Here is a 24,858-nt window from a genome sequence, read left to right on the forward strand (position 1 = left end):
TCAGCTCTGCCATTTTTCCTGAACTCCTGGGCAGAGTGGCTTCATTCCTTGAAATCTCAGCTTCCCTTTCTAGAAAATGGGAGGCTTGTACTTGTCCAGCCTTTCTTGTCATGAAATGAATGCCAGTCACTACTGTCTAGCCATGCAGTCTTAGTGGGCATTCATTTCCCCTGTCTGTCTCCGTTCACTCTGCTGTCAGGCAGACCTGGCAATAACTACCCAGTGAGATGTGGTGGAGAATGGTCAGTGCCTGTCGCTGGGGACGTAGCCGTGAGCAGAGGCAAAGCCAGTCCCTTTCTTCACAGAACTCACCAGGCACCCAGTAAGGAAGCTGGTATCAATGAGTCTCCGTGTCACGATGAAGTTACCGTTCAGATGAGTGTAAAACTGTCACAGGCTGCACATGGGAGGTCGGGGGCTTCGAAGCCTGGGCAGTGGATGTTTGACCTGGGGGGAGGGCTTCTGAGGAGGTGCTGTGGTGGCAGCCAGGGAGGGGGGAGGCGGGTGCCCCAGCCTGGACAGGGAACCCCTTACAGGTTGCAAGTTGCAAACTTTCAGACAACCTTTCTGTGGTTCTCGTAACCTGGAAGCTCACGCTCACCTTTCCTCCCATACTCATCTCCGGCTCCTCCCTCCCACGTCCCCTGCTCCGTCCAGTGCTGGCCAGACTAGATTTCTTTTTCAGGTAACCTGTGTGTTTTTTTCAGATTGCAAACTTAATACATGCTCATTATAGAATACAGAAGCAGTGAGAGAAAGAAAAACAACTTGATCTTCATTGTAACATAGCTCCAGGATGTACCTACTGTTAATTTTTTTTTTTTTTTTTTGTCTTTTTGCTATTTCTTGGGCCCCTCCTGCGGCATATGGAGGTTTCCAGGCTAGGGGTCTAATCGGAGCTGTGGCCGCCAGCCTATGCCAGAGCCACAGTAACGCAGGATCCGAGCCACGTCTGCAACCTACACCACAGCTCACGGCAACTCCGAACCTTAACCCACTGAGCAAGGGCAGGGACCGAACCCGAAACCTCATGGTTCCCAGTTGGATTCCTTAACCACTGCACCACGACGGGAACTCCCCTACTGTTAATTTTGATGCATTTTTTTCTAGGGTTTTTTTTTTTTTTTCCCCATGAGCATTAGCTGAGTTCCTTTCTTTTTTCTTTCTCTCTCTCTCTCTTTTTTTCTTTTTTTTTTTTTTGTCTTTTTGGCTTTTCTAGGGCCGCTCCTGTGGCATATGGAGGTTCCCAGGCTAGGAGTTGAATCGGAACTATAGGCAACCGGCTTATGTCAGAGCCACAGCAACACAGGATCCGAGCCGCATCTGCAACCTACACCATAGCTCACGGCAATGCTGGATCCTTAACCCACTGAGCCAGGCCAGGGATCAAACCCGCAACCTCATGGTTCCTAGTCGGATTCATTAACCACTGAGCCACAATGGGAACTCCCTTTCTTTTTTCTTAAAGCAGTTGGGATCATAATTACAGATACTTCAGAAGCTACTTTTCTAACCTGATAACATTGAGAACATATTGAGCAGGTGATGGGAAGACAGATTCACCCAGAATCCTACCACCTAGAGACAGTTGCTTTAACATTTGGCTTCTAGACCTTAGTGTGTATGTGAGAGAGAGAGTGCAGACAACGTTCTAAAAGCGTGCCGAGACCAGGCACCATTGGATAACCTCATTTTTCACTGATCCCCAGAACGTGGTTATTTTCTAAGTCAAGTAAACACTTGCGTTGCCCTCATTGCTAATGACATGAGTCGGACTGTGTATGCTCTTCTCCGGTGCATTAACCTGTCCTCTCTCGATGGACGTTTAGGTGGTTTAGAATTTTTGGTCATAATAAAATAGTACAGTAATGAATACCCCACACCCCGGTCATTTAGCCCTGGAAGCTTTCGTGCCTGAAGTCATGCCTGCTGGCCTCTGACGTGGTGCCTGGTGGGCTCTCTTGGCAGTGCCCCCCCACAGCCCACAGGGTGACCCCAGCACTTTCTTCGCCCAGAGCAGCCACTTCCTCTTCTCCCTTGGCTCCCAGGCCTCTCATACGTGCCTTGTTTTAATACTCATTACAGAGGAATTATTTGTGCAGCCATGTCCCTGTCTAGACTGATAGGGACATCGGCCTCTCCGAGTGTCCTTTGTAAGGCGGGGCTTGGCGCACAGTAGGCGCACCTGGAGTCGTGAGTGACAGGATAGTCCCTGGGCCTAAGCTCCCGCCTCAGCTGTTTGTGACTCCAGAAGCCTAAGTAAGGTTCTGTTTTGTTTGCTCCCGTGCAGCCAAAGACGTGATCAAGGAGATTGAGGATTTTGACGGCTTAGAGGCCTTGCGCCTGGAGGGCAACACGGTGGGCGTGGAAGCAGCCAGGGTCATCGCCAAGGCCTTGGAGAAGAAGTCAGAGTTGAAGGTGAGGTCTGCAGGGCCAGCAGGCCCGGGCTGCCTGGGGACGAGCCTCCGCTCACAGCCCCCCAGCTGACACCTGTGTCCACAGCCTCCTGGGCCCCTGTTGGTAGTCACCTCACCTTGAACAGCTCCTCTTTTTAAACAAGGTTTTTATTTTATTGAAGTGTAGTTGATTTACAGTGTTGGGTTAACTCCTGCTGTGGAGCATAGCGACCCAGTTATACGTATGTAAACATGCTTCTTCATATCCTTTTCCATGTGGTTTATCACAGGACATTACATGTAGGTCCCTGTGCGCTGCAGCACGACCGGGTTGTTGATATAACAGAGTCCCAACCCACCCTCCCCCTCGGCAACCACAAGTCCTCCAGCAGCTTCTCTCGCTCTGGCCTCCCCAGAACTCAGCCTGGCCGGGCCCCGCTCCCTGTGTGGCATGTCTGGGTGCTCCAGTAACAGGCCCTGAGGTGGTGGCAGGAGGTAAGAGGTTCATGGGGTAACACGAGAGAAAGGTGGAGAGGAAGGAGCAGAACCAGACAGGCAGCGCTGCCAGCTCACTGTGCAGATCTGGGACCTGTGACGGGCGAGAGCCTCCCACAGGGAAGCCGTTCGGACAGACGCCCAGGCCCCAGCGGGGAAGGGAGCTCCAGAGCAGAGATGCCCCATGGAGGAGTCTCGTGCTGAGCAGAAATGGCCAGACCTCAGCCCCGAGGCTGTGGTGGTTGGAAAGCGCCTGGCTAACTGCCCTTCTCACAGCTGAACGGCAAGTACTCCTCAAGGTTAGACCCAAGTGGTGCCCCTTTTTGGCCCACACAAAGGTTCTCCTCTTCTGGGGTGTCCCAGGTGGGTTCCTCTGAATGCTAGTCCTTGAAGATGCTCCATGAGGAGTTCTCTTGTGGTGCAGAACGCTAAGGAGCTGTCATCACCGCTGTGGCTCTGGTTATAGCAGTGGCGTGGGTTTCCTCCCTGGCCTGGGAACTAGCGTGTGCTGTGAGTGGGGCCAAAAAAAAGAGATACTGGGGTCAGAGATAGGGAGTGGCGGGCCTGGGGTCAGCTTGGTCAGGACTAGAGCCCAGCCCTGAAGCCACGTGCCGATCCCCAGGCCATCAGAGTTGGGTTTGGGATGCTTTGGGATGAGACCTTGGGAGGGGCTCTGGCGCTTTGGCTGTGGCTCCCTGGTCTGGCCCAAGCATCCTTGTGCAGGTGTAACTCGCTGAGCAGACCCTTAGAACGTCTCCAGGTGGAAGTGATTGGCTTTTTTGGAGGATGTGAGAATTCTGCACAAACCAACTTCTCTAGTACTTAAGGTTGGATTCAGTTTGTACATTTTAAAGACTGGATTTCAGGGGAAGTTGCCTTTCCTGCGTCCCTTTGCTCCCAGGTTTGGCCCAGGAGAGGCCAGAGCTGTCAGAGCTGGTATGTGGGGTGGACACAGCAACCAGACTTAGAGGGAGGGCTTTGAGCTTGGAGACTAAACCCCGCTGGCCAGCGCGAGCCCTGACCCAGTCACGTGGCCACTACCTTTGCGACATTTACCTAGTATCTCCTTTAAATCGGCTCACTGTGGAGTGAAAGCAAGCACGATCCTTTCTGTAACTGGAAAATGGCATCCCTGACCATAAAGGAAATAAAATAGTGCAAATAAATTCTGGTTTGATGCCATTGCCCTCTGAAGGTTCTGAGCCTGAAGCCCGCTCTTCCTTTACAAAAAGGCAGATGAGCGAGAACTGGGGAGGTGGGTGAGACCCGCCAACTCCAAACTGAAGTCACTGCTGGAGGCAGTCAGGGGCTTGAAAGAGTCACTGCCCCGATGCTGGATCCTGTATCGTTCACTTTCCTCTTCCTCCACCACCCAAATCACGTCACACGTCGCTGGGGCCCACAGACTAGGCCTGGGCCAGGAGCCTGGTGTCTTGGTCCTCGTCCTGCCACTCGCTGCCGTGGGGCCGGGGCCAGTCCCCTCCCTCTCAGCCTGGTCTCCCTCCCGGAGACCCAGAGGGCTGGACAGGCAGGAGCTTTCCTGACGCTTCGGCTCATCCCCCGCTGTCCCTGGGGCCTCCAGCTCCTGTCACCTCGGTCAGGCTGGTCCCACTCTTGGCTGACAAAGTCCAGATGAAGCAGACTTGTAGAGCTTAGCGGCCAGAGTCCAGGGGCGTGGGGCTGGGGGGCTACCTGAAGGCCGCGGCAGGGCTAACTCCTTCTTCCTTCTTCCAAAGCGATGCCACTGGAGCGACATGTTCACGGGGAGGCTGCGGTCAGAGATCCCACCCGCCCTGGTGAGTGAGCGAAGCCTCTGCTCCTCCCCGGCTGAGGGACCCCTTAGGCCTTCCCAGGGCTTTTTCTCTCGGCCTCTTTCTGGAGATCAAGAGTGCCCTGTGGGTGCCTGAGATGCCGAAACAGACAGCGGGCCAGCACAGCCCCTACCTGTGTCCTGCTGAGCAGGTGGTGATGGGGAGCCAGAAAGGGAGGACTCAGGGTCTCAGTGACACTGGGAGGCACAGTGACAGGAGCCACAGCAGAGACTGACCAGGGTTCACTCTTGAGTGTAGTGCTTTGGCGCCAGGCAGGGTGGCCCTCGCCCCCTGTACCGTTTCCGTCTTGCCCGGGCCCCTCCCTCCCCTGCACGCTGAGGGTCTGCCCCTCAGCCCTCCGCACGCAGCCTGCTGGCCGCCCCGTCTCCCTCCCGCCCCGCCGGGGCTGCTTTGCTTCTCACCGTTGGTGGCTTCCTCCTGCCTGCGTTCCACTTCCCCGTTCCTGGGGCTCCGCTGGCCTTGGGTCGGTCCCCAGCCTGGGTGCGTGCGCGCCCGTGGGCAGGACAGATCCGAGGGGGTCTCCCAACAGAACATGGCTTCCTGGGGCTCCTGGGGGGCAGGGCTGGCGGCCCGCGGCCTCTCTGAATCCGCTCAGCACAGGTGCCCTCGGGGAGGTTCTTGGCCCATTCCTGGCCTGACCGTCCGTGCGACTGCGTTCCTCGCCCTAGGGGAGCAAGGGCCGCCTTGTCAGGTCGCTGTTTGTCTGAGATGCCTGCACGCACCCGGCTTCTGCAGGACGTCTGTCAGACCGTTCACGGTCGTCCGGGGTGTGGCACATGTCCTCATGGGGGCCCTGGAGGGAGGGCTCCCTGGACGGGGGATGAGCAAGCCCTTGGAGAGCGGCTCGAGTCAGGAACCAGCCTCAGGTGTGGACAGGAGCCAGATGGGGCTGCGATTAGGCTGCAGGGGACGTAAACCGGTCTGGTGACCGTTAAGTAAAGGCTCTCCGGTCAGAGACGCTGAGGGGACTCGATAGCTACTAGCCGTGGGCTTCTGGGCCCTTGTTTTACCTACGTTTTAGCATTTAATTGCCTCAAGCGCTGAAGGAGGTGTTTTTACCTCCACATTACTTAGGACCATGGCAGGTCTTAGACAAAACAGGAATAAGAGAATGTGGGCTCAGGGCATGGCGTGAAAGGCAAGGAGGGTGGAGCGGGCATTTGAGCGGCTCTCGCTGCTGCCTTGGGGCTGGAGGTCGGTTGGGGCCAGGTCCCCAGGGGCTGGGCTTTCTTCAGCCGGCGGAGGGGCAGCCAGACCGTGGCCCTTGGCTGTGGCCTCAGTGGTGGGGTAGACGTGGAAACGGCCTCAGCTGCCCTGACCACGGCCCCCACCCCACTCCTCCCACCCTGAACCACCTGCCCTGCCCATGCCCAGCCCTGTTTCTGCCCCAGTCTTTGGCAGCGCCTCCCCTCCAGGCCATTTCTCTTGGGGGGGACTGCAGGCATCCCCAGGACGTTCCCAGTGGAGCAGTGCCTCCTGCACGTCTCCTCCTGGGCTGAGGTTCGAAGTTGGGCACCTCATCTGCCCAGTCCCCACCAGAACCCCTGCAGGCATCCAGCCTGCCTCCCTCCTTCCACGTACAACGAACCCCCAGCTTTGCAGGTCTCCCTCCCTCTGTGAGAACCCACCTGCAGCTCGGTCTCCCCTCCTCCATCTCCCATCACACTGGCCACTCGCGCCCTCTTCTGTTGCCTGGATCACTGTCTCACACCCCTGGGTGGGTCCTCAGCCTCCAGCCTCCCTCGGATTTGCTAGCCAGGAAGTTCCCATTGTGGCGCAGCTGAAACGAATATCCATTCAACTAGTATCCATGAGGATGCCAGTTCGATCCCTGGCTTAGCTCAGCAGGGTGGGGATCTGGCATTGCCATGAGCTGTGGTGTAGGTCACAGACATGGCTCAGATTCCCTGTTGCTGTGGGTGTGGTATACTAGGCTGGCAGCTGTATCTCTGATTTGACCCCTAGCTTGGGAACTTCCATATGCCTCAGGTGCGTCCCTAAAAAGCAAAAAAAAAAAAAAAAAAAGATTTGCTGGCTATATGTATATATATATTTTTTTACTTAAAAAAAATTTTTTTTTGTCTTTTTAGGGCTACACCTGCAGCATATAGAGGTTTCCAGGCTAGGGGTCAAATTGGAGCTGCAGGCGCCAGCCTACACCACAGCCCCATCAACGCCAGAGCCAAGCTGCACCTGCGACCTACACCACAGCTCACGGCAATGCCGGATCCTTAACCCACTGAGTGAGGCCAGGGATCGAACCTACGTCCTCATGGATGCTGGTCAGATTCGTTTCTGAGGAGCCACAACAGGAACTGCGGGCTGTGTATTCTACATCCCTCACCCAGCTCAAAGTGCTTTGCTTTCAGACTCAAGGTCATGGTTCTTGGCCTGGCTTTCAAGGTTCTTGCTGAGTTAACTCCTGCCTCTTCTGGAGTTAAATTGCTGTTTCATGCTTATGTTTCTCTGCTCATGTTTTCACTGCCGGCAAGAATCTTCTTGTGTTTGATGTTTGGCTGCTGCTCATCCAGACCGAGCTCAGGTGCCGCGTCCTCAGGAAGCCTTCCCTGACAGACCCACGTATGCTAAGCCCCTCACCTCAGCTGAGTTCAGTCCAGCATAGTATGGTCGGCTCTGTACTGAGGTGGTCTGTGTCTCTGCCAGTTCCGTAGCAGCCTGGGTGCCCCCTGAGGGCCAGGAGGGCCTGGCATAGAAGCAGCACCTGGTGCCTGTGTGTAGAACTGACCTGAGCTCCCTCTGTGCCCAGATCTCACTCGGGGAGGGCCTCATCACCGCCGGAGCCCAGCTGGTAGAGCTGGACCTGAGTGACAATGCGTTCGGGCCCGATGGCGTGCGCGGCTTCGAGGCCCTGCTCAGGAGCTCCACCTGCTTCACCCTGCATGAACTCAAGCTCAACAACTGCGGCATGGGCGCCGGTGGCGGCAAGGTGGGTGTGATGGCCCCTTTGCTACGTCCCCACTGCCCCCCGACTCCCTCCCTGCCCAGTCCCCTGCTGCATTTACAGACATCAGAAGGATGTGCCCTTGGCCACCCACCTTCTGGGATGTTTGGCCTGTTGTTTTTCTCTTTGAAGGAGAACGGCCTAAAAGACAGCAGTCTGTGGCCAGTGGGGAGAAGAGATGGAGTCTGTGAGGGTGGGGTTGCTAAGCAACCATCCTCCGTTCTTGTGTTGCCTTGGCAACACCGAGGCAGTATTGCATACGTGCTCTGACCTGCTGGCTCTGCACAGCGCAGAGCTCGGGCGTCGTCAGACCTGCTGTGCCCTCAGAACAGCAGGCAGAGCCACGTGAGGCCTGGCGTGTGCACGCAGGGGAGGGAGCCCAGAAAGAGAAACCATGCAGGGGGGGCCCCAGCACAGCTCACTGTTGTTCCTGCTCAGGGCTTTGCCCGAGGTGCCTCTCCTGTCCTGCCAGCAAGTCGGGCTGCTCAGAGTAGAAAGAAAGGCACCGAGGGAGGCGAGCCCTGTTTATTCTCTTCTTGGTCCACTCTGGCTGCTTTAGGCTCAGATTCTAGAAAGGCCGAGCACCAGCCAGCGTTCCCATTCTCCTTCCCCCATCTTCTGACCAAAATCAGTAAAAGCCTGGGCGTGGGAACCGCCAGCAAATGGGGCCTCTTGTCTTTGAAGAAGTGGAGAGGTTGATGGCCTGTCCCCTTTTTTTCGCATAACTGCACTTGAGTGTAGACATCTCGGGTCAAGTGCCCCAGATGGCATAGCTAGCATGGAATGGATGTGGGATTTGAACCTGCATCCACATGGCTCTGTCAGATCAAAGAGAGGAGCCTAAGTGACGCTCACAGAGGCCCAGGCAGAGGAAATAGAGTGGCCTCCGCAGCAGACGGCCTGTCACCACCTGCCCTGTGGGAGGGAGAGCAGGGACGCTCCTGTGCCCGCCAGCCAGCCCTCCTCTGGTCTGAGTGGGCTCGAAGCTGGGTGTGTTCAGACGTAAAAACATTTGCATCAGCTCCGGGGGCAGGTCCAGCGCAACCTGGAGGGGGAGGTGCTGTGAGAGCCCCCCTGCCGAGGTTCCTCGAGGCTGGTCTACAGCAGCAGCCCGCGGCCTCTGCCCTGCGTGCACACACAGCCCGCCGCCATCAGAGTCAGGCTGGAGGTGTCCCGTGTCCCTGCGTCCCCCAGGACCAGAGAGCCCTGTGCAGTGAACGTGACCCAGCTGCCAGTCACGGCTCTGCCACGTCTCTGCTCTGGGACCTTGGCCCATTCCCGTCCCTCGCTGAGCCTTGGCCTCCTTGCGTGTCGAGGAAGGCCAGTACCACCTGCCTCACAAGCTCATTTCGAGGTTGAAGCCAGGAGTGAAGTGCCTTTGCTGAGAGGCCTCGGGACGTAGCGGGTGCTCTGAAAAACCTCTGCTGCTGCACCTGCCTGACTCCCGTCCTGCTCACATGGTCTCTCCGGTTCCAGCCCACCAGCCAGCCCGTGGTTTTGAACTCTTGCACTTGTCCGTGTTGCTGGGGTAGAGGCCGTGTCCTGGCGCCACCCCAAGGTCAGGGCACACGAAGTTTTACCTTTTTACCCCCGGCTGCTGAGCCCCTGCTGTGCGGCTGGTCTGAGCACAGGCGTGTGTCAGGTGGGCGCAGCGGGGCCACGGTCTCCTCAGCCGCTTCCCCTTAGGCTCTGGGGGGTGTGGAAGAGCTGCTGGAAACGTGGGGTTCTGTCCAGAGTTGGCCACACCCTTAGCCACTGTAGGGAGGTTTCTGTGGTTCCCCAAGCCTGGGTTTCTTCAGCTGGAGACCGGGAAGCGACAGAGGACCTGGGGTGGTGACGTGAGCCGACTCTGAAGCCGCGCCCCCGGGACCTGTCCTCACGTTGGCCGCTCAGCGGTGGTGTCTCCCTGCTCCGGGTTGGGGCTCCCCATTTTTAACATGGGGCTAAACCCCACAGGTGATGGGACGCACAGGCACGTGCCAGATGTTGAAATCCTTGTACCTTCAAGGTTCTGGGTACATGGGAGGTGTGACCACTGTTGCTTTTGAGCAGTTCTTTGTCCCCGTGTCCCCGCCAGTGGTGGCGGGGCGTGTTGAGGACCAGGGCCTCCTGCCTTTCTCCGCCCCCCCCCCAGATCCTGGCAGCTGCTCTGACTGAGTGTCACCGCAAATCCAGTGCCCAGGGCAAGCCTCTGGCCCTGAAGGTCTTCGTGGCTGGCAGAAACCGTCTGGAGAACGACGGAGCCACTGCCTTGGCAGAAGCTTTTGGGGTGAGTGGTTTCTACGCATCCTGCCCTACCATACCCTCAGGCGGGCTGGGCTCGGCAGGCCCTTGGTCCGGAGTGTGCCTCCCTGCTGGGAAACTTGGATGAGAGACCCCAGGCCTCCCCTCTCTGAGCCCGCTAGCTCATGGGGCCAAATTCCCATCCTGTGTACCCGCCAGGTCGCCTGCTCTATTGCCTTGGCAGCACCGTTTGAGTGACATCTGCCACTCAAACATCACATCTGCAGTGGTGCCAGAGCAGAGTGAGTGCTGACCACAGCCTGGCACAGCGTCACCCTGGCTCACGTGGTCACCGTCTCTGGTGGGCAGGACACAGAGATGGAGCCCATCCCTTGCCCTGGAGACAGACGGCTCTCAAGTGTCCTTGTCCCTTGTTCTTCTTTCTCCGCTCCCCTCTCCTGGCTCCCCTCCTTCCCTTCCCCAGGACATGGCCACACCTGCCCCATGGACCTTTGGAGTTTGTCTCCTTCTTCCCTCTCCCGCTTTTCTTTTTCTTTTTCTTTTTTTTTTTTTCGCTTTTTAGGGCTGCACAGGAGGCATATGGAAGTTCCCAGGCTAGGGATTGAATTGGAGCTATAGCTGCCGGCCTATGCCACGGCCACAGCAACAGCAACACAGTATCTGAGCCATGTCTGTGACCTACTCCAGAGCTCATGGCAGCGCCTGATCCTTAACCCTCCGAGCAGGGGCAGGGCTTGAACCCATGGTTACTAGTTGAACTCATGGTTACTAGTTCCATCAGTTAACCGCTGAGCCATAACGGTACCTCCCTCCCTCTTCTCTGAGTTTGAACGTTTTATTGGGCAAACAACATTCTAGCAGCATTAAGCATACTCAGGCCAGAGCAGCGTCCCTCAGGGCCCTGCCACTTCAGACGGTCTGCCTACCTCTAGAGAGTGGAATCGCAGGGGAGAAGGGCCTTTTGTCTTCCTGGACCCCTGGCTGCAGGGGGAGCTCCTGCCTCCGCCTCTGGACCTGGAGGTGCCCGGTTAGTGCGGAGACGTGGTGCGGTTAAGGACTGAGCCCTCTCGGCACCCCTTCCCCCGGCTGCTGTCCTCGTGCCTGTCGTGGTTGTCCCAGGCCTTCGGCAGGCGTGCTCAGTGCTCTTCGAAGAGGAGGCGCTTACCTTGGGTCTGTGGGATCCCACTGGGCTGTGGAGAGAATTCGGGGAGGCTTTAACATGGCTGGAGAATTGCATGACTGCCATCCCTGCTGGGGCTCAAGTTCACTGTACCTTCTCTTATGAAACCCCGCGGCTTAGCCACCCCGAGACAGCAGAGGTATTTTCACATCAAATAGTAGCTGTTGAGGGGATGGAAATTCTCTGTTCCGCGTACGTTGTTCTTTGCCTTAGGAGGTACGTACGTTACTACAGCACACGTTTGGGCGGTTTTTCTGAATGTTTTGATAATTACATTTGAATTGATTTATTTTGTTACCTTGTATAATTTAACTTAAAATGTAAACGCATTCTGAGGTGGGAGCCCAGAGTCTTGACCAGATTGCACGATGGGTCCACAGCCCAGGACATGTGAAGAGGTCCTGACTGCAGGTGCCACGGCTGCCTGCCTTATTCATTGTGAACCCCTCGTGCTGTGTTGGGCACCCAGGGGCAACAGAAAGTGCCAGGGTGTAGAGTTAGGCTAGGCCTGTCCTCCGTCCCAGGTAGCAGTGGAGGCTGGGGACGTGGGCCTGTCCTTGAAATCTCAGGGGCTATTGGAGTGCAGACAAGAAGGTGGCTTTGATATGAACACCATGATAGGGGAAGGATAGGGCGTCTGCGGGGGCAACGAGGAAGAGGGCAACAAGGCAGAGCGTTGGATTGTGCCTGGGGTCAGGGTGGGGAGATCCAGGAAGCCTTCCTAGGGGAGGAGGCATTAAAAATGAAAGCTTAGAATGCTTTTGGAGTCAGCCTATCAAGAAAATACCGGAGTTCCTGCCATGGCTCAGCAGTAATGAACCCGGCTAGTATCCATGAGGATGCAGGTTTGATCCCTGGTCTTGCTCAGTGGGTTAAGGATTCGGCATTGCTGTGAGCTGTGGTGTAGGTCACAGGTGTGGCCCAGATCCCACGTTGTAGGCCGGCAGCTACAACTCTGATTCGACTCCTGGCTTTGAAACTTCCATATGCTGCAAATGTGGCCCTAAAAAGAAAAAAAAAATGAGGATACAGAATGTTCCAGAAAGAAGGAGGGTCAATAGAGTAGGGTGAGGGAGTTCCCTGGTGGTCTAGTGGTCAGCACCCCACACTTTGATCACCGTAGTGCAGTCCAGGTTCAGCCCCTGGTCTGGGAACTGAGATCCACATCAAGCTGCTGCATGCCGCGGCCAGAATAAATAAATAAGTAAAACTTTGAATGTAAAAATGGAAGTGTGCAAGTTCTTGAAGAAATGGAATACCTCTATATCTTGAGGGTGGGGGAAAAGTATTTCTAACTTAAGATCTAGATGCAGGAGTTCCCTGTGGTGCAACGGGATCTGCAGCATCTCTGGGATGCGGGTTTGATCCCTGGCCCGGCACAGTGGGTTAAGGATCCACCGTTGCTTGGATCCGATTCCTGGCTGGGGAACTCCACATGCTGCAGGGCAGCCAAAAAAAGAGAAAAAACAACAACAACAAAAAGTAGATGCAATAGAAGAAAAGATTGATAATTGTGATTATTAAAAAAGAAACAGACTAGGGTGAGAAAGGGTTAGGGAAGACCCTCCTTACCCCTGAAAAAGGATGTGGCATGTAAGATGCCAGTTACGTTGTGTAAATGAGGCAGGAAGGGCCCAAGGAAGGAAGGCCGAGCAGGGCTGTGTTGTGTGGAGCAGAGGGAGGGCTGTCATCAGAGCCCAGGGTCCCCCTAGTGCAGAGGGTACCAGATGCAGACCCCCAGGTTCAGAGCTGTGTGACCCTGGGCAAGTTACTTAGCCCCTCTGGTCCCTGGTCGTCTCTATCTCGTGTGGCCCTAATCCCAGGTCGGTCTCCCTCATGAGCTTGTGAACAGGCTCAGGTGCAGTCGTGCCCCAGACGTTCACGGACGAGCCCCTCCTGGTGTCTGGTGTGTCGTGCTGCCCTGCTGCCCGCGGGACGTCCCTGGCACTGGGCCTGCCCCTGGCCCACTTCTCTCCCTCCTGCCCCTGCAGATCATCGGGACACTGGAGGAGGTCCACATGCCACAGAACGGGATTAATCACCCTGGTGTCACTGCCCTGGCCCAGGCTTTTGCCATCAACCCCCTGCTGCGGGTCATCAACCTGAACGACAACACCTTCACTGAGAAGGGTGCTGTGGCCATGGCCAAGGTGAGGGGCTGCAGCAGGGCCAGGTCGGGCCCCGGAGATGGGGTCTGGCTGCAGCCTTTGCAGTGATCACGTTGGCAGGTGGCTGTGCTGCCTGCCTCCCTGCCCATCTGATGTACGTCCTGTGGGTTCAGCCACGGGACTATGTCCAGAACAGGGCGTCTGTCACAAGCTAGCCCGTGCCCTTGGGCAGCTGTGTGTGTCCAAACTGCCCCCATCCTGTGCCGCGTCCATGCAGCCCCAGCCATCGGTGCTGGTTCAGTCAGTGCAGGGCTGCGTGGAGGCTGCTTCAGTCTGTTTTCCTCCTTGATTCTTTTATCCGCTGTTTCTGGAACCCAGCCCTCTCCCGAGTGCAGGCCACACAGCTGAGTCAAAGACTCTGCCTTCAAGGAGCCCTTAGTTCAAGGAGGGGAGGAAGTGGCTCTAGCCGGGGCCTTGGGGTGGGAGGCCCCACAGCTCCCATCCATCTGTCAGGGCTCCACGACCCCACAGAAAGCTGGGCGGCGGCTGCTATGCCATGTTGGCAGGGGTGTGTGAGTTTGGGGGAGCAGACGGGAAGTTCACATCAGACCCAGAGCACATGCTGGCCAAGTTCTCAGGACAAGGGAACCTCCTCTGGACCGGGCGGGTGGGAGGGCCGTTTCGGGCAGCGGGGCCAGCCGCTCCTGGGAAGGCCCAGAAACGGGAGGGAGCCCTGCTCCACTGGTCCTGGTGTGAAATGGCCAGGGTTCAAGGTTTCAAGATGTGTTTGATGGCGGGGGGGGGGAGATGCAGGGGGGAGGAGGCCTGCGGCCTGGCTGACTCCTTGAGACATTCCGGTGAGTCTCGGCGAGCCACGAAGGGAGCTTCGCCAGAGGCCCAGGGGCCAAACGGGAGACAAGAAGAAGCGCTGATGCGGTGCCACCCACGGAAGAGGACAGGCTGTGTGACTGATATGGGGCTGGCGCTGGCTGGGGGGGGGGCCCTCACCCTGGTCGCCCCCGCTTCTTCCTCGCAGACGCTGAAGACCCTGCGGCAGGTGGAGGCCATCAACTTCGGGGACTGCCTGGTGCGCTCCAAGGGTGCCGTTGCCATCGCCGACGCTGTGCGCGGGGGCCTGCCCAAGCTGAAGGTGTGGCTGGCCGCCCGCGGGCTTCCTCCCGGGCCGGGCTCCCCACAACGGGGGTACAGCTGTCCGGGGAGGGCTCTGGTCTTTGAGGGCAGGTGGATCTGGGCTCATAGCTCGGTCCTTCCACACCCTTGGGACCCTGCACTCCCCTCCACCTGTCTTCATGTGTCATAGGAGGAGGGGCTGCCGGGGGGTTACTGTGGTGAAAGGGACCTGGCATTGGGGGGCGGCGGGGGGGGCCCTACTGCTCGGAGGTCAGGGCCCGCCTCATCCCCTCATGTCAGAGTAGTCCCTGGCCTCCTGGCGCATGTTCCTGCTGCCTCTATGTCTTCCTGCTACTTTTTAGGAGCTGAACTTGTCTTTCTGTGAGATCAAGAGAGATGCTGCCCTGTCCGTGGCCGAGGCTGTGGCAGACAAGGCCGAGCTGGAGAAACTGGACCTCAATGGTAATGGGGGTGGTGGCCTAGCCCAGGTGTGCCAGGCTGGCCCTGGCCCCCGTCCTGACCCCCTATTCCCGCCCCCGCGAGCAGGCAACACCCTGGGAGAAGAAGGCTGTGAGCAGCTCCAGGAAGTGCTGGATGGCTTCAACATGGCCAAGGTGCTGGCGTCCCTCAGGTAGGGAGCTCGGGGTCAGCGGCTCATTGGTTTGTACTTTTTCATTCAGAAAACCTTCATGAGCCCCTGTCCGGGGCCAGGCACCATGTCAGCACTGGGGTATGAGAGTAAGACGGTCACGGCTTCTGACTCATGGGACCCCATGGCAGTCGGGGCGGGATCAAGGAACGAGATAATAATTAAATTATTAGGTGTTATGCAGAGGGGCTGACAAGGGGCTGAGAACAGTCCCCCTTTAGAGCAAGTAAGTTGGGGGGCCTCTGAAGGGATGACTTTGATCAGATGTGACAGATGAGATGGGCAGCGGTGAGGCCAGAGTAATGATGGGGGTGGGCTTAAGATTATTCTTTTTTTTTTTTTGTCTTGTCTCTGGCCACACCCGCGGCATATGGAGGTTCCCAGGCTAGAGGTTGAATCGAAGCTGCAGCCGCCGGCCTACTCCACAGCCACAGCAACACCAGATCTGAGCCACGTCTGCGACCTACACCACAGCTCCCTGCAACATCAGGTCCTTAACCCGCTGAGCAAGGCCAGGGCTCGAACCCGCAACCTCATGGTTCCTAGTTGGATTTGTTAACCACTGAGCCACAATAGGAACTCCTTAAGATTGTTCTGGAAACCAGTCTTAGAGGTTGACTGTGGAAGGAAGAGATTGACACCAGAGAGCAGGGCCTCCTGGGTCTGTGGAGGCAGGGGGTGTGGTGGCAAGGGGCCACCTCCTCCTCAGGCCATCAGCACCCACCTCTGTCTGCCCTCTGGTCTCTAGAGCGGCTTCATTCACTTGTCAGATCCTCACTCGTGTCCCGTCAGGGCACTTGGCATAGGCCCTGTGCTGCCGCCAGGCCCCGACAGATGGGTTAAGGGGCTCCCATGGGGGGAAATGCAACAGCCTTCCTCAGAGACGGGGGGGCCCCCCTCCCCTTAACTGTAGCTATGTATGGTCAGCACAGTGTGGGTGGCACATCCTGGGCATCTCAGCCCAGCCCGAATTCCTGCCAGGCCCTGGGCCCCAACTGTGGCAGACAGTTTTCTTCCTTTTCTCGTTCCCCCAGTGAAATTATGGGCTCCTTTGTCCAGGGCCAAGGTCTAGTGTTTCCTCGTCCACAGCACAGGCCCCCTGGTGACTCCATGTGTCCCCTCCCTGGGAGCAGCTGCTCCCCTCGCCCTCCGCAGGTGCCTGCCGCCTGGGGTCAGTGGGTCCTCAGAGCCAGTGCGGGCCCCCGGGCCGGGAGGGTCTGCTTAGCCAGTTCCCCTCTGCAGTGATGATGAGGGCGAGGATGACGAAGACGAGGAGGAGGAAGGAGAGGAGGAGGAGGAAGAGGAGGAGGAGGAGGAAGAGGAGGAGGAGGAGGAGGAAGAGGAGGAGGAAGAAGAGCCACAGCAGGGAGAGCAAGGGGAGGAGCCGGCCACACCGCCCAGGAAGATCCTGGACCCTACCAGTGGGGTGAGTTTCGTGTTTGCCAGATCAGAGCGCTGGTCCCTCGATGGTGAAGTCCTGAGACATCTTCACGGGGATGCTGGGTGTGGGAGCCTCTTAGGCACGGTGGCAGCAGATCACCTTTGACTCCACTCCTCTGTGGAAAGGCAAGATCAGGGACTTCTCCTTGTGGCGCAGTGGAAACAATCTGACTAGGAACCATGAGGTTGCAGGTTCGATCCCTGGCCTCGCTCAGTGGGTTAAGGATCCAGCATTGCCGTGACCTGTGGCGCAGGTCGCAGACGCAGCTCAGACCCTGCGTTGCTGTGGGTGTGGCTCTAAAAAGCAAAAAGAAAGAAAGATCATCCATCCTAGTGTAGCTGTGTTTATATATACCTTAACAGTGTAGGTGTCTTTATTCATCTGTAGTTTACCGCGTGTATGATGCTGCTGCAGTAGGTACTGTCGACACTTGAACAACATGGGTTTGGACTGTGTGGGATTTTTTTCCCCAGTGAATCCACACTGCAGTAGTAACGTGATCTGCAGCTGACTCTGCGGGTGCTGAACTGCGGAAAGAGAGGGTCGACTATAAAGTTACCTGTGGATTTTCAACTTTGCTGGGTGTATAAATATAGTTTCTAAAAGAACAGGGTTAAAAAAAAAATGAGCATAGGGGAGTTCCTGTCATGGCGCAGTGGTTAACAAATCCGACTAGGAACCGTGAGGTTGCAGGTTCGATCCCTGGCCTTGCTCAGTGGGCTAATGATCCGATGTTGCCATGAGCTGTGGTGTAGGTCACAGGCGTGGCGCGGATCCCACATTGCTGTGGCTCCGGCGTAGGCCGGAGGCTACAGTTCCGATTCAACCCCTAACCTGGGAACCTCCATAGGCTGCAGGAGCGGCCCTAGAAAAGGCAAAAAGACCAAAAAAAAAAAAGTATAAATAGGAATTCTTTGTCCTACCTCCTTGGTGACCTGTAGGGATGGCCCCTCTGCCAGAGACTGTGGCTGGGTCGGTGGCCCAGCTTAGACACTTGGTGTTCCCTTCATGGCGGGAGGCTGGTGGAGTCAGGGCTGCCACGTCTGTCCCCTCAAAGATCCCCGAGTAAATCCTCTGGAGAACGTGGGGCTGGACACGGCGCCCACACTGTTGTATTTGGCTCCTTGTCCAGTTTTATGGACGCCCTCGCCGCCAGTGCTTGTCTGGGCTGAGACTTTAGTTCCCGGTGGGGTCCGCTTTAGCCCTGGAGTCTTTTCTGCTGTGTCACGTGTCACGGCGAGGATCCACTTGGCCACACCAGGCTCTTGGAGTCTGAGGGAAGGTGGCTTCCTCGCACCCCAGGCTCCTTCCACATGGGGAGCCAGGCAGGGCCAGCACCCCCACCCCAGGGGATTCTGGACTCTGCGCCTGGCCTGGCCAGAGTGGGGTGTATGTTCTGGGTGAGGAGTCTGGATTTGGATCTCTCCAGAGCCACCTGTGCCACCCGTCCCCCAGGAACCAGCTCCTGTCCTGTCCTCCCCGCCTCCTGCAGACGTCTCCACCTTCCTGGCCTTTCCGTCCCCGGAGAAGCTGCTGCGCCTCGGGCCCAAGAGTTCGGTGCTGATAGCGCAACAGGTAACAGCGCCCCCGACGCCAGCCTGGCCGGGCCTTGGCTTCTGGAGCCGCCAGAGGAGAGGTTCGGAGCAGGGCACGGGAAGGGAGGGGACGCTGCCAGCAGGGGTCTTTCAATGCACAGAAGTGTAAACGAGCGTGACCAGCATAGTCAGCTCCCAGGGGCTGCGGATGTCCGTGCACTGCCCCCGTGAGGCCACAAGGACCGGGAGGCCTGCCGCAGCTCAGTGACAGCTGGAGCTGGGGAACCTTCCCTAGGCTTCCCGCTGTGTGTCCTCCAGGACCTGCTGCTTCAGGCCGCTGTCCTGCCCAAGCCCCCTGGGCGGGTCCCATGCTGCTTGTGGTCCTGCTCCGGCCTCACTTGTTAGTTGTGGGTCGTCCATTGATTCATTCATTCTGGGGCATTATCGGGGCCCCCCGTCTGCCGGCCACTGCACTGAGTACCCAGGCATGGTCATATTTAACTTTCTTGGCAACTCAGAATGTAGGCCTTTTCACGTTACGTTACAGGTAGGAAAACAGGCTCAACGAAGTTCAATCACAAAGACAGGCGCCCCTTGTCTCATTGCACTGCGGCTGCTGGGTTTATTTACAGATTCAAAGTCTGTGGCAACCCTGTGTCGAGCACGTCCATTGGTGTGCACGTTGCAGCAGCACTTGCTTGCTTTGTGTCTCTGTGTCACGTTTTGGCAATTCTCACAGTATTTCACACCCTCCGCCACCAAAAAGATCATGACTCACCGAAGGCTCAGGTGACAGCATTTTTTATAAGAAAGTGTTTTTGTTATCATTATTACTATTCTTGTGTCTCAGGGCTGCACCTGCAGCACATGGAGGTTTCCAGGCTAGGGGTTGAATCGTAGCTGCAACTGTCCACTGACACCACAGCCACAGCAACACAGGTTTCAAGCCTCACCTGCAACCAACACCACAGCTCACGGCAACACCAGATCCTTAACCCACTGAGTGAGGCCAGGGATCGAACCTGTATCCTCAAGGATACCAGTCGGGTTCATAAGCTTCTGAGACACAACAGGAACTCCAAGAAAGTATTTTTAAATTAAGGTACATACATATTTTTAGACATGATGCTTTGCACACTAATAGACTGAAGTATGGTGTGAACCTAACTTTACACGCTCTGGGGAACCACAGGCTTCGTGTGACTTTACCACTGTATTTGCTTTGTCGCTGTGGCTGGAACCAGACGCAGAGTGTCTCCAGGCTGTGTGGATACAGAGAAATGAACGGGGCCACTTGCTGAACTGGCGTGGTTTTTTTTGTTTGTTTGTTTTCTTTTTCTTTAAGGCCACACCTGGAGGTTCCCAGGCTCAGGGTCGAGTTGGAGCTGCAGCCACCGGCCTGCGCCACAGCAACGCCAGATCTGAGCCACATCTGCAACCTACACTGCAGCTCATGGCAATGCTGGGTCCTTACTTAACCCACGGAATGGGGCCAGGGATCAAACCCACGTCCTCATGGATACCAGTTGGGCTCGTTACCACTGAGCCACAACGGGAACTCCCTGGCTTGATACTTGGGCTTCCTGTTTCCCTTTTATATTTATCTATACCTTTTTTTACCCCCCATGGTAAATGAGATTGTGATGCAAACCTTTCCGTGGCCTTTTCCCTCAGTACCATTCATCGTCCTGTGTCACTAAAACTCTTCTCAGGCCCTCAGGGAGGGGTTGGCACACTTAAGCAGTCCACGGTTTCTGTGGATTCGCATAATTTCCACTTTCTCTGTTGTCTGTGAAGTTGAGGTAAGTTTCCTTGCATGTGAATATCGTTTGCTTTCTGGATTCTTTCATCAGGTTAGGTTGCAAGAAGGGAATGGCTGGGCCCTGGGGGTAGTGATTTTTAACACGCATTCCCTCTGTGTGTGCTGCACACCTGCTGCGGCCAGGCCCGTGCCAGGCTCTGAGGGGACAGCATGGGGGCAGCAGGACCCACCCTGTCTTGCCAAGGCCTCCTCTAGCCGGCAGGCACATTGCCACTGTGTGCCAAGGCCCCGAGGCTCTGGCCCCTGGGGACCAGGCCTTGTCTCCTGTGTCCTCAGACTGACACGTCCGACCCGGAGAAGGTGGTCTCCGCCTTCCTGAAGGTGTCCTCTGTGTTCAAGGACGAAGCCGCAGTGAGGACAGCAGTGCAGGATGCAGTAGGTACGTGGGCCAGGTGCACACCTCGCTGCTGCGGGGCTCAGATGGCAGTTGCTGCCACCCTCTGCTCTCCCCCGCCTGTCTTCTGGTGGGTGGGGTCTCGCCGTCCAGTAGGCCGGGTGCTCCTCTCCCTGTTTCTTGCAGATGAGGAAGCTGAGGCCTTTCCCAAAGCCATACAGTTTTATACGGTGAGAACTCGGGCAGGTGGCGTCCACCGCAGGCAGGTCAGAGAGTCGTGGCTCCGAGGCCCCCATGGGGGTGGGCCTCACAGAGGAGGGGTGGTGAGAGCGAGCCCTTGTCCCCGCCTCGGAGCCTCTGCACACACAGGCCCCCTCCACCTGGAGGTCCCCCGCCACCTCCAGGTCGTTCCCAAGGCTCCCCAGGATCTCTGGTCCTGTGCGGACCCTCTCTGGCCATCCATTCTCTCAGTTTCTTCCATCGCAGCACCTGTCGCCTCCCACTTTGTCCATGTCCGAGCCTCCAGGTGGGGCCAGGCAGAGGGGAGGGAAAGGGTCGGAAGGACCAGGGACGTGTGAGGGGCTTTCTCCGGGACTGGCGCACTGTGGGTGACATGTGGGGGCAGGGGGGAGTCTCATGTCTGCTCCCTGCTCCCTGGCCATTTGCGGGAATGGGTTACCCGAGTTCAGTTTCCTAGAACAGCCTGGCACAGAAGCGAGTGCCCGTGTGGTCCCTGTAGGCCCCTGGCCGCGCGCGCCCCTCCCTTCCCTGTTGGCCGCCCCTCACCTCCACTCCCCCGGGGCTGGTCCGCCTCACTTTATCTCTGCCCAGGCCCATTTACACGTGAGGCCAGGACCCAGAAGGGCCGAGGTGTCCCAGCCGGCAGGCCGAGGCCTCGGCCTGGTGCTCGCTGTCTCCTCGTGCCTGTGTCCGCGCAGGAGGCAGGGCCCGGCCCGGTGCCCGGGGGCTGCAGCCTTAGGCCCTCGGCCGCTTGTGCCTTGCAGATGCCTTGATGAAGAAGGCCTTCGGCTCGTCGGCCTTCAACTCCAACGCCTTCCTCACCCGGCTCCTCATCCACATGGGCCTGCTCAAGGTGCGCTGCAAGGCGGGCAGGCGGGAGCGGGGAGGGGCCCCAGGGGCCGCTCGGGCCTCACCCCACCCCTCCCACACCTCGAGTCCTGCTGCGGCCAGTCACCCACCCTGTCCCCAGGCCTGGGTCTGCTTCCGCAGCCTTGGCCTTCCTGGCGGGATTTGGGATTCACCTTGATCTTGGCCATGGGACTCTCAGCTGGGGTGGGTGATGGAGACCTGGGACCCCCAAGGTGGCCTGAATCCCAGCTTGCTTTTTGCTCCCTGTTCTCCACACAGAGTGAAGACAAGATCAAGGCCATTGCCAACCTGTACGGCCCCCTGATGGCGCTGAATCACATGGTGCAGCAGGACTACTTCCCCAAGGCCCTCGCACCCCTGCTGCTGGCGTTCATGACCAAGTGAGTGTGCCCAGGCATGCTGGCCTCTGGTCGGCTGAGGCTTCCTTGGCTGTCCCTGGGCCGTGGCACAGGCCTTCAGGCCTCCCGTGCTCTTGCCATCCATGTTTGAGTCTCACCACCCCTGTGCCCAGCTGAGGACGTGGGGCTCGGGGCCAGTGTCTTTCCCTAAGAGAAGCGGGAGGTGCAGTGGCCCCTGTTTTGCAGATGTGGACACGAGCACGGCCTGGTGAGGAGTGTGCCCTGGTCATGCGGCTGATCCAGCTCTGCCCGTGCCCTCAGCAGCCTAGGCCAGAGGGGCTGTGCTCACCGGCCTTCCACAGCCACAGGCCCCTCTTCCGGACGCCAGGTGTCCAGAGACGTGGAACCTTCGCCTTGTCCTGCAGGGTCTTGGGCCAGCGGGGATGGGTTGGGAAGCTTATCCCCCTCCTCCCGGAGGCCACGTGTGCCCCCAGCCAACCTCTCACCTTTCCCAGGCCTCAGTCTCCCCACTGGCCCAACCAAGCGGCAGGGGCGGTGGTCCCCAAGGGCTCTGACCAGCCGCACTTGCTGTGAATCCAGTGCCGAGGGGGAGGGGTGGGCAGAGGAGAAAGGAAGCGCCCCTGCCTTGGGGGACAGGTAACCCAGTGGGGTCCGGGCTGGCCATCAGTCAGGGTACGTAGAGCACGTGAGCAGGTGTCGTGGGGCAGCCAGGATGGGGAGGGGGGAGGCCCTGGCCGCTCCTCGGCCTCTGCCACTTCGCGGCTCTTCGTTCTGGGTGCCCAGCACCGCCGCCTCAGCTTGCCCACCTCCCTGCCGCCACGCTCTCCTCCCAGGCCGCCCCTTCTGTGCCTGGACGGGCCTGGGTGCCAAGCTGAGCCGACTTGCTGTGCTCCTCTCCCAGACCCTGGTCCTGGGCCTCACGGTGGCCACAGCCTCGCCACTCCCCCAGCACAGTGCGCTCCCCGCACCTGTTCCCGCAGCAGGAGATGCTGCCCCAGCCTCAGCTTGTGTCTGGCGTGGCCCTGGCCCCTGCCTGCCACCCGCTGACAAAGCCCGGCCCCCTTCGTCTCCTTCCAACCCCTGGTGGGACTGTTTGCCTCCTGTTCCTGTTGTCCCCTGATTGCCCTTGGGCTGAGCGTGGACCCCCCCCAAAAGGCCCTGCCCTGGTCGGTCAGTGACGGGCTGTCTCCTGGCCTGTTGCCTGCCTTCAGTGCGGGCCCCAGTCTGTGCCACTTAAAAGAGGGGGCTTCCCTTCCCTCAAGTGGTCCGGGATCCCACGCCTGGTCTGGACCAGGGAAAGTGTTGGTGGCCTTTGGTGCTGGCTGCACCCCAGGCTTACCCATCCTCGTGGGCACCTTTCCCCAGGTTTCCTTCTCTGCAGTGAAGCTAATGACCTTGGTGGTAGCAACAGCCATCCTGTTACCTGTAGGGGCCCACGTGGGACACACGTGGCCCAGCCTTCCATGTCCACTCGTGGCTGCCGAGGGCGCCCTGGCCCGGCGCCTGCTGGGAAGGCCATGGAGAGCAGAGGCCTGGGTCCCCACTGGGGAGGCCTGCGTTCCGGCCAGCTCTAGGCCTTGTGGCCCGGGGTGCATCACCCATCTCTCTGAGCCCCACCCACCCGCCACCTGCACAAGGTGGGAACTTCCTCTCTTTCGCAGAGTCATCATGAAAGTTAGAGAAGTTGAGTCCTGTGTATTCTTGCCTAGAAATGGCCCCTACTCCATCTTCACAGGGAAACTGGCTCTGCTGCATCTGAGTGTCCCCCACCCCAGGGCGCCCACCCCACCTGCTGACCCTTCTTTCCTCGCAGGCCCAACGGCGCCCTGGAGTCCTGCTCCTTTGCCCGCCACAACCTGCTGCAGACGCTGTACAAGGTTTAGACGCAAAGCTGGCCTCACCCGCCCTCAGCCTGGACCAGTGACTTGGGAAGGGACTCAGCTGAAGGACTCTGGCCGGAAGCAGGGAGGGTCTTTGTTGTGTGTGTGGTGTCTCTCGAGCGTGTGTCAGTGTGGTGTGTGTGTACTTGTGTGCTTCTTGTCGGGGTTTGGGTTTTTACATCTCCTTTGCTGGACTGGCCCTGGGCCCGCTAGAGGGGAGCTGGCCCCCAGGCAGAGGGGCTGCAAGCTGCTCTGCCATTAAACTCGCCACCATCTGAGCGCGCTCTGCTCATCTGTGCCACAGGCTCCAGGCCCTGGTGGCTGTCCCCACCACCTTCCTCACCCTCGGGCTGCACCAAAGCCTGAGGAGTGGCTGTCCCCTCCCTGTTGTGGTTTCCTGCCCTGCCCGGGGCTGCTCACAACGGCTGCCTCTGCTACTTATCACCACTGTCACCTGGTCCCATAGCCACCACTCTTCCTACCACCCATCCCTGCTGTGCTGACCTCTCAGCCCGAGGGGCAGAGACTCTGGTGGGGGGCGTCTGCTGGGTGACCAGCAGAGGGCACGACCCTGACACCCACATCCTGTGGACAGGAAGAGAAGCCAGTGGGCAGACACTGGGCTTGCCCAGATGGGGCTGGCTCCAAACCAGCCGCGACCCTCCTCCAGCTACAGAGATGCCTGTGACCGGCCTGGTGGCCTTGCTGGAGGGGCATCTGGGCAGCCCCAACCCTGTTCTCCAGCCTGGAGGCAGGCACAGGGCCCACTGATGCCTGAGCTGCGTCTCGGGCACCCTTAAGGACCTGGGGCAGGGGTGGCGGCTGGGCTGGGCTGGAGGTTCCCCATGACACCCTGTGCTTTCCCTTGTGCTCTTCATGTGTCTGGGCTGCGCCCGGGGCTTCACAAAATAAAGTCGTGCAGCAGCAGTGCAGACGGGGAACCTGTTCCCCCAGTGGATTGTTCTCAAGGCCTCGGTACCCAGAGTGTCCCCTCAGTCTGACCACCATGACCCCACCTTGGTCTGTAAGGGACAGTCTGTCTTGCAGAAGAGTTGCTGTGCCAGCTCCGTCCCATCACTTGGGGCAGGCCTGGACACTTTCTCTGTCGGGGGCACCAGCTCTCTTCTGATAGCAGCTGGGTGGCTGGTGCCCAGGAGAGGGCAGCGACTCCGGGGGTAGGGGGCGGTGGAGGGGATCTCCTGATCTGGGCAGAGGAGGGTCGGAGCTGGTGCCCGTTTCACTTGCCTGCCCCACCTCACCTTTGGACCATGGCTCCACCGGCCCCTTCGTTATTCCGCTTATGGACCCGGCTCTGCTGGACACTGTCCCCATTTTGCCATAGGAGCTAGTGGCTACACAGGCAGGAGCCCTTGGGTTTGC

The 24,858-nt window shown here is 58.2% G+C and overlaps 1 protein-coding gene across 5 annotated transcripts in view; it reads left to right on the forward strand.

The window, feature by feature from the left end:
- RANGAP1 (Ran GTPase activating protein 1) overlaps window positions 1-24,405 on the forward strand; it is a 29,899-nt gene extending 5,494 nt beyond the window's left edge. For 2 of the 5 annotated variants that reach the window (XM_047786152.1, XM_047786154.1), the window contains exons 3-16: window positions 2,291-2,418; window positions 4,628-4,687; window positions 7,491-7,670; window positions 9,820-9,954; window positions 13,101-13,259; window positions 14,254-14,367; window positions 14,711-14,810; window positions 14,895-14,979; window positions 16,240-16,423; window positions 17,894-18,013; window positions 20,072-20,174; window positions 21,134-21,222; window positions 21,498-21,619; window positions 23,412-24,405. In XM_047786152.1, the coding sequence (XP_047642108.1) occupies window positions 2,291-2,418; window positions 4,628-4,687; window positions 7,491-7,670; window positions 9,820-9,954; window positions 13,101-13,259; window positions 14,254-14,367; window positions 14,711-14,810; window positions 14,895-14,979; window positions 16,240-16,423; window positions 17,894-18,013; window positions 20,072-20,174; window positions 21,134-21,222; window positions 21,498-21,619; window positions 23,412-23,481 (1,649 nt within the window). In that variant the 3' untranslated portion in view covers window positions 23,482-24,405. The other 3 variants (XM_047786155.1, XM_047786157.1, XM_047786156.1) reach the window with 3 other exon arrangements.
- The last annotated feature ends 453 nt before the right edge of the window (window positions 24,406-24,858 follow it).

The sequence above is a fragment of the Phacochoerus africanus genome, chromosome 7 (assembly GCF_016906955.1).
Source record: "Phacochoerus africanus isolate WHEZ1 chromosome 7, ROS_Pafr_v1, whole genome shotgun sequence".
Lineage (NCBI taxonomy): Eukaryota > Metazoa > Chordata > Mammalia > Artiodactyla > Suidae > Phacochoerus > Phacochoerus africanus.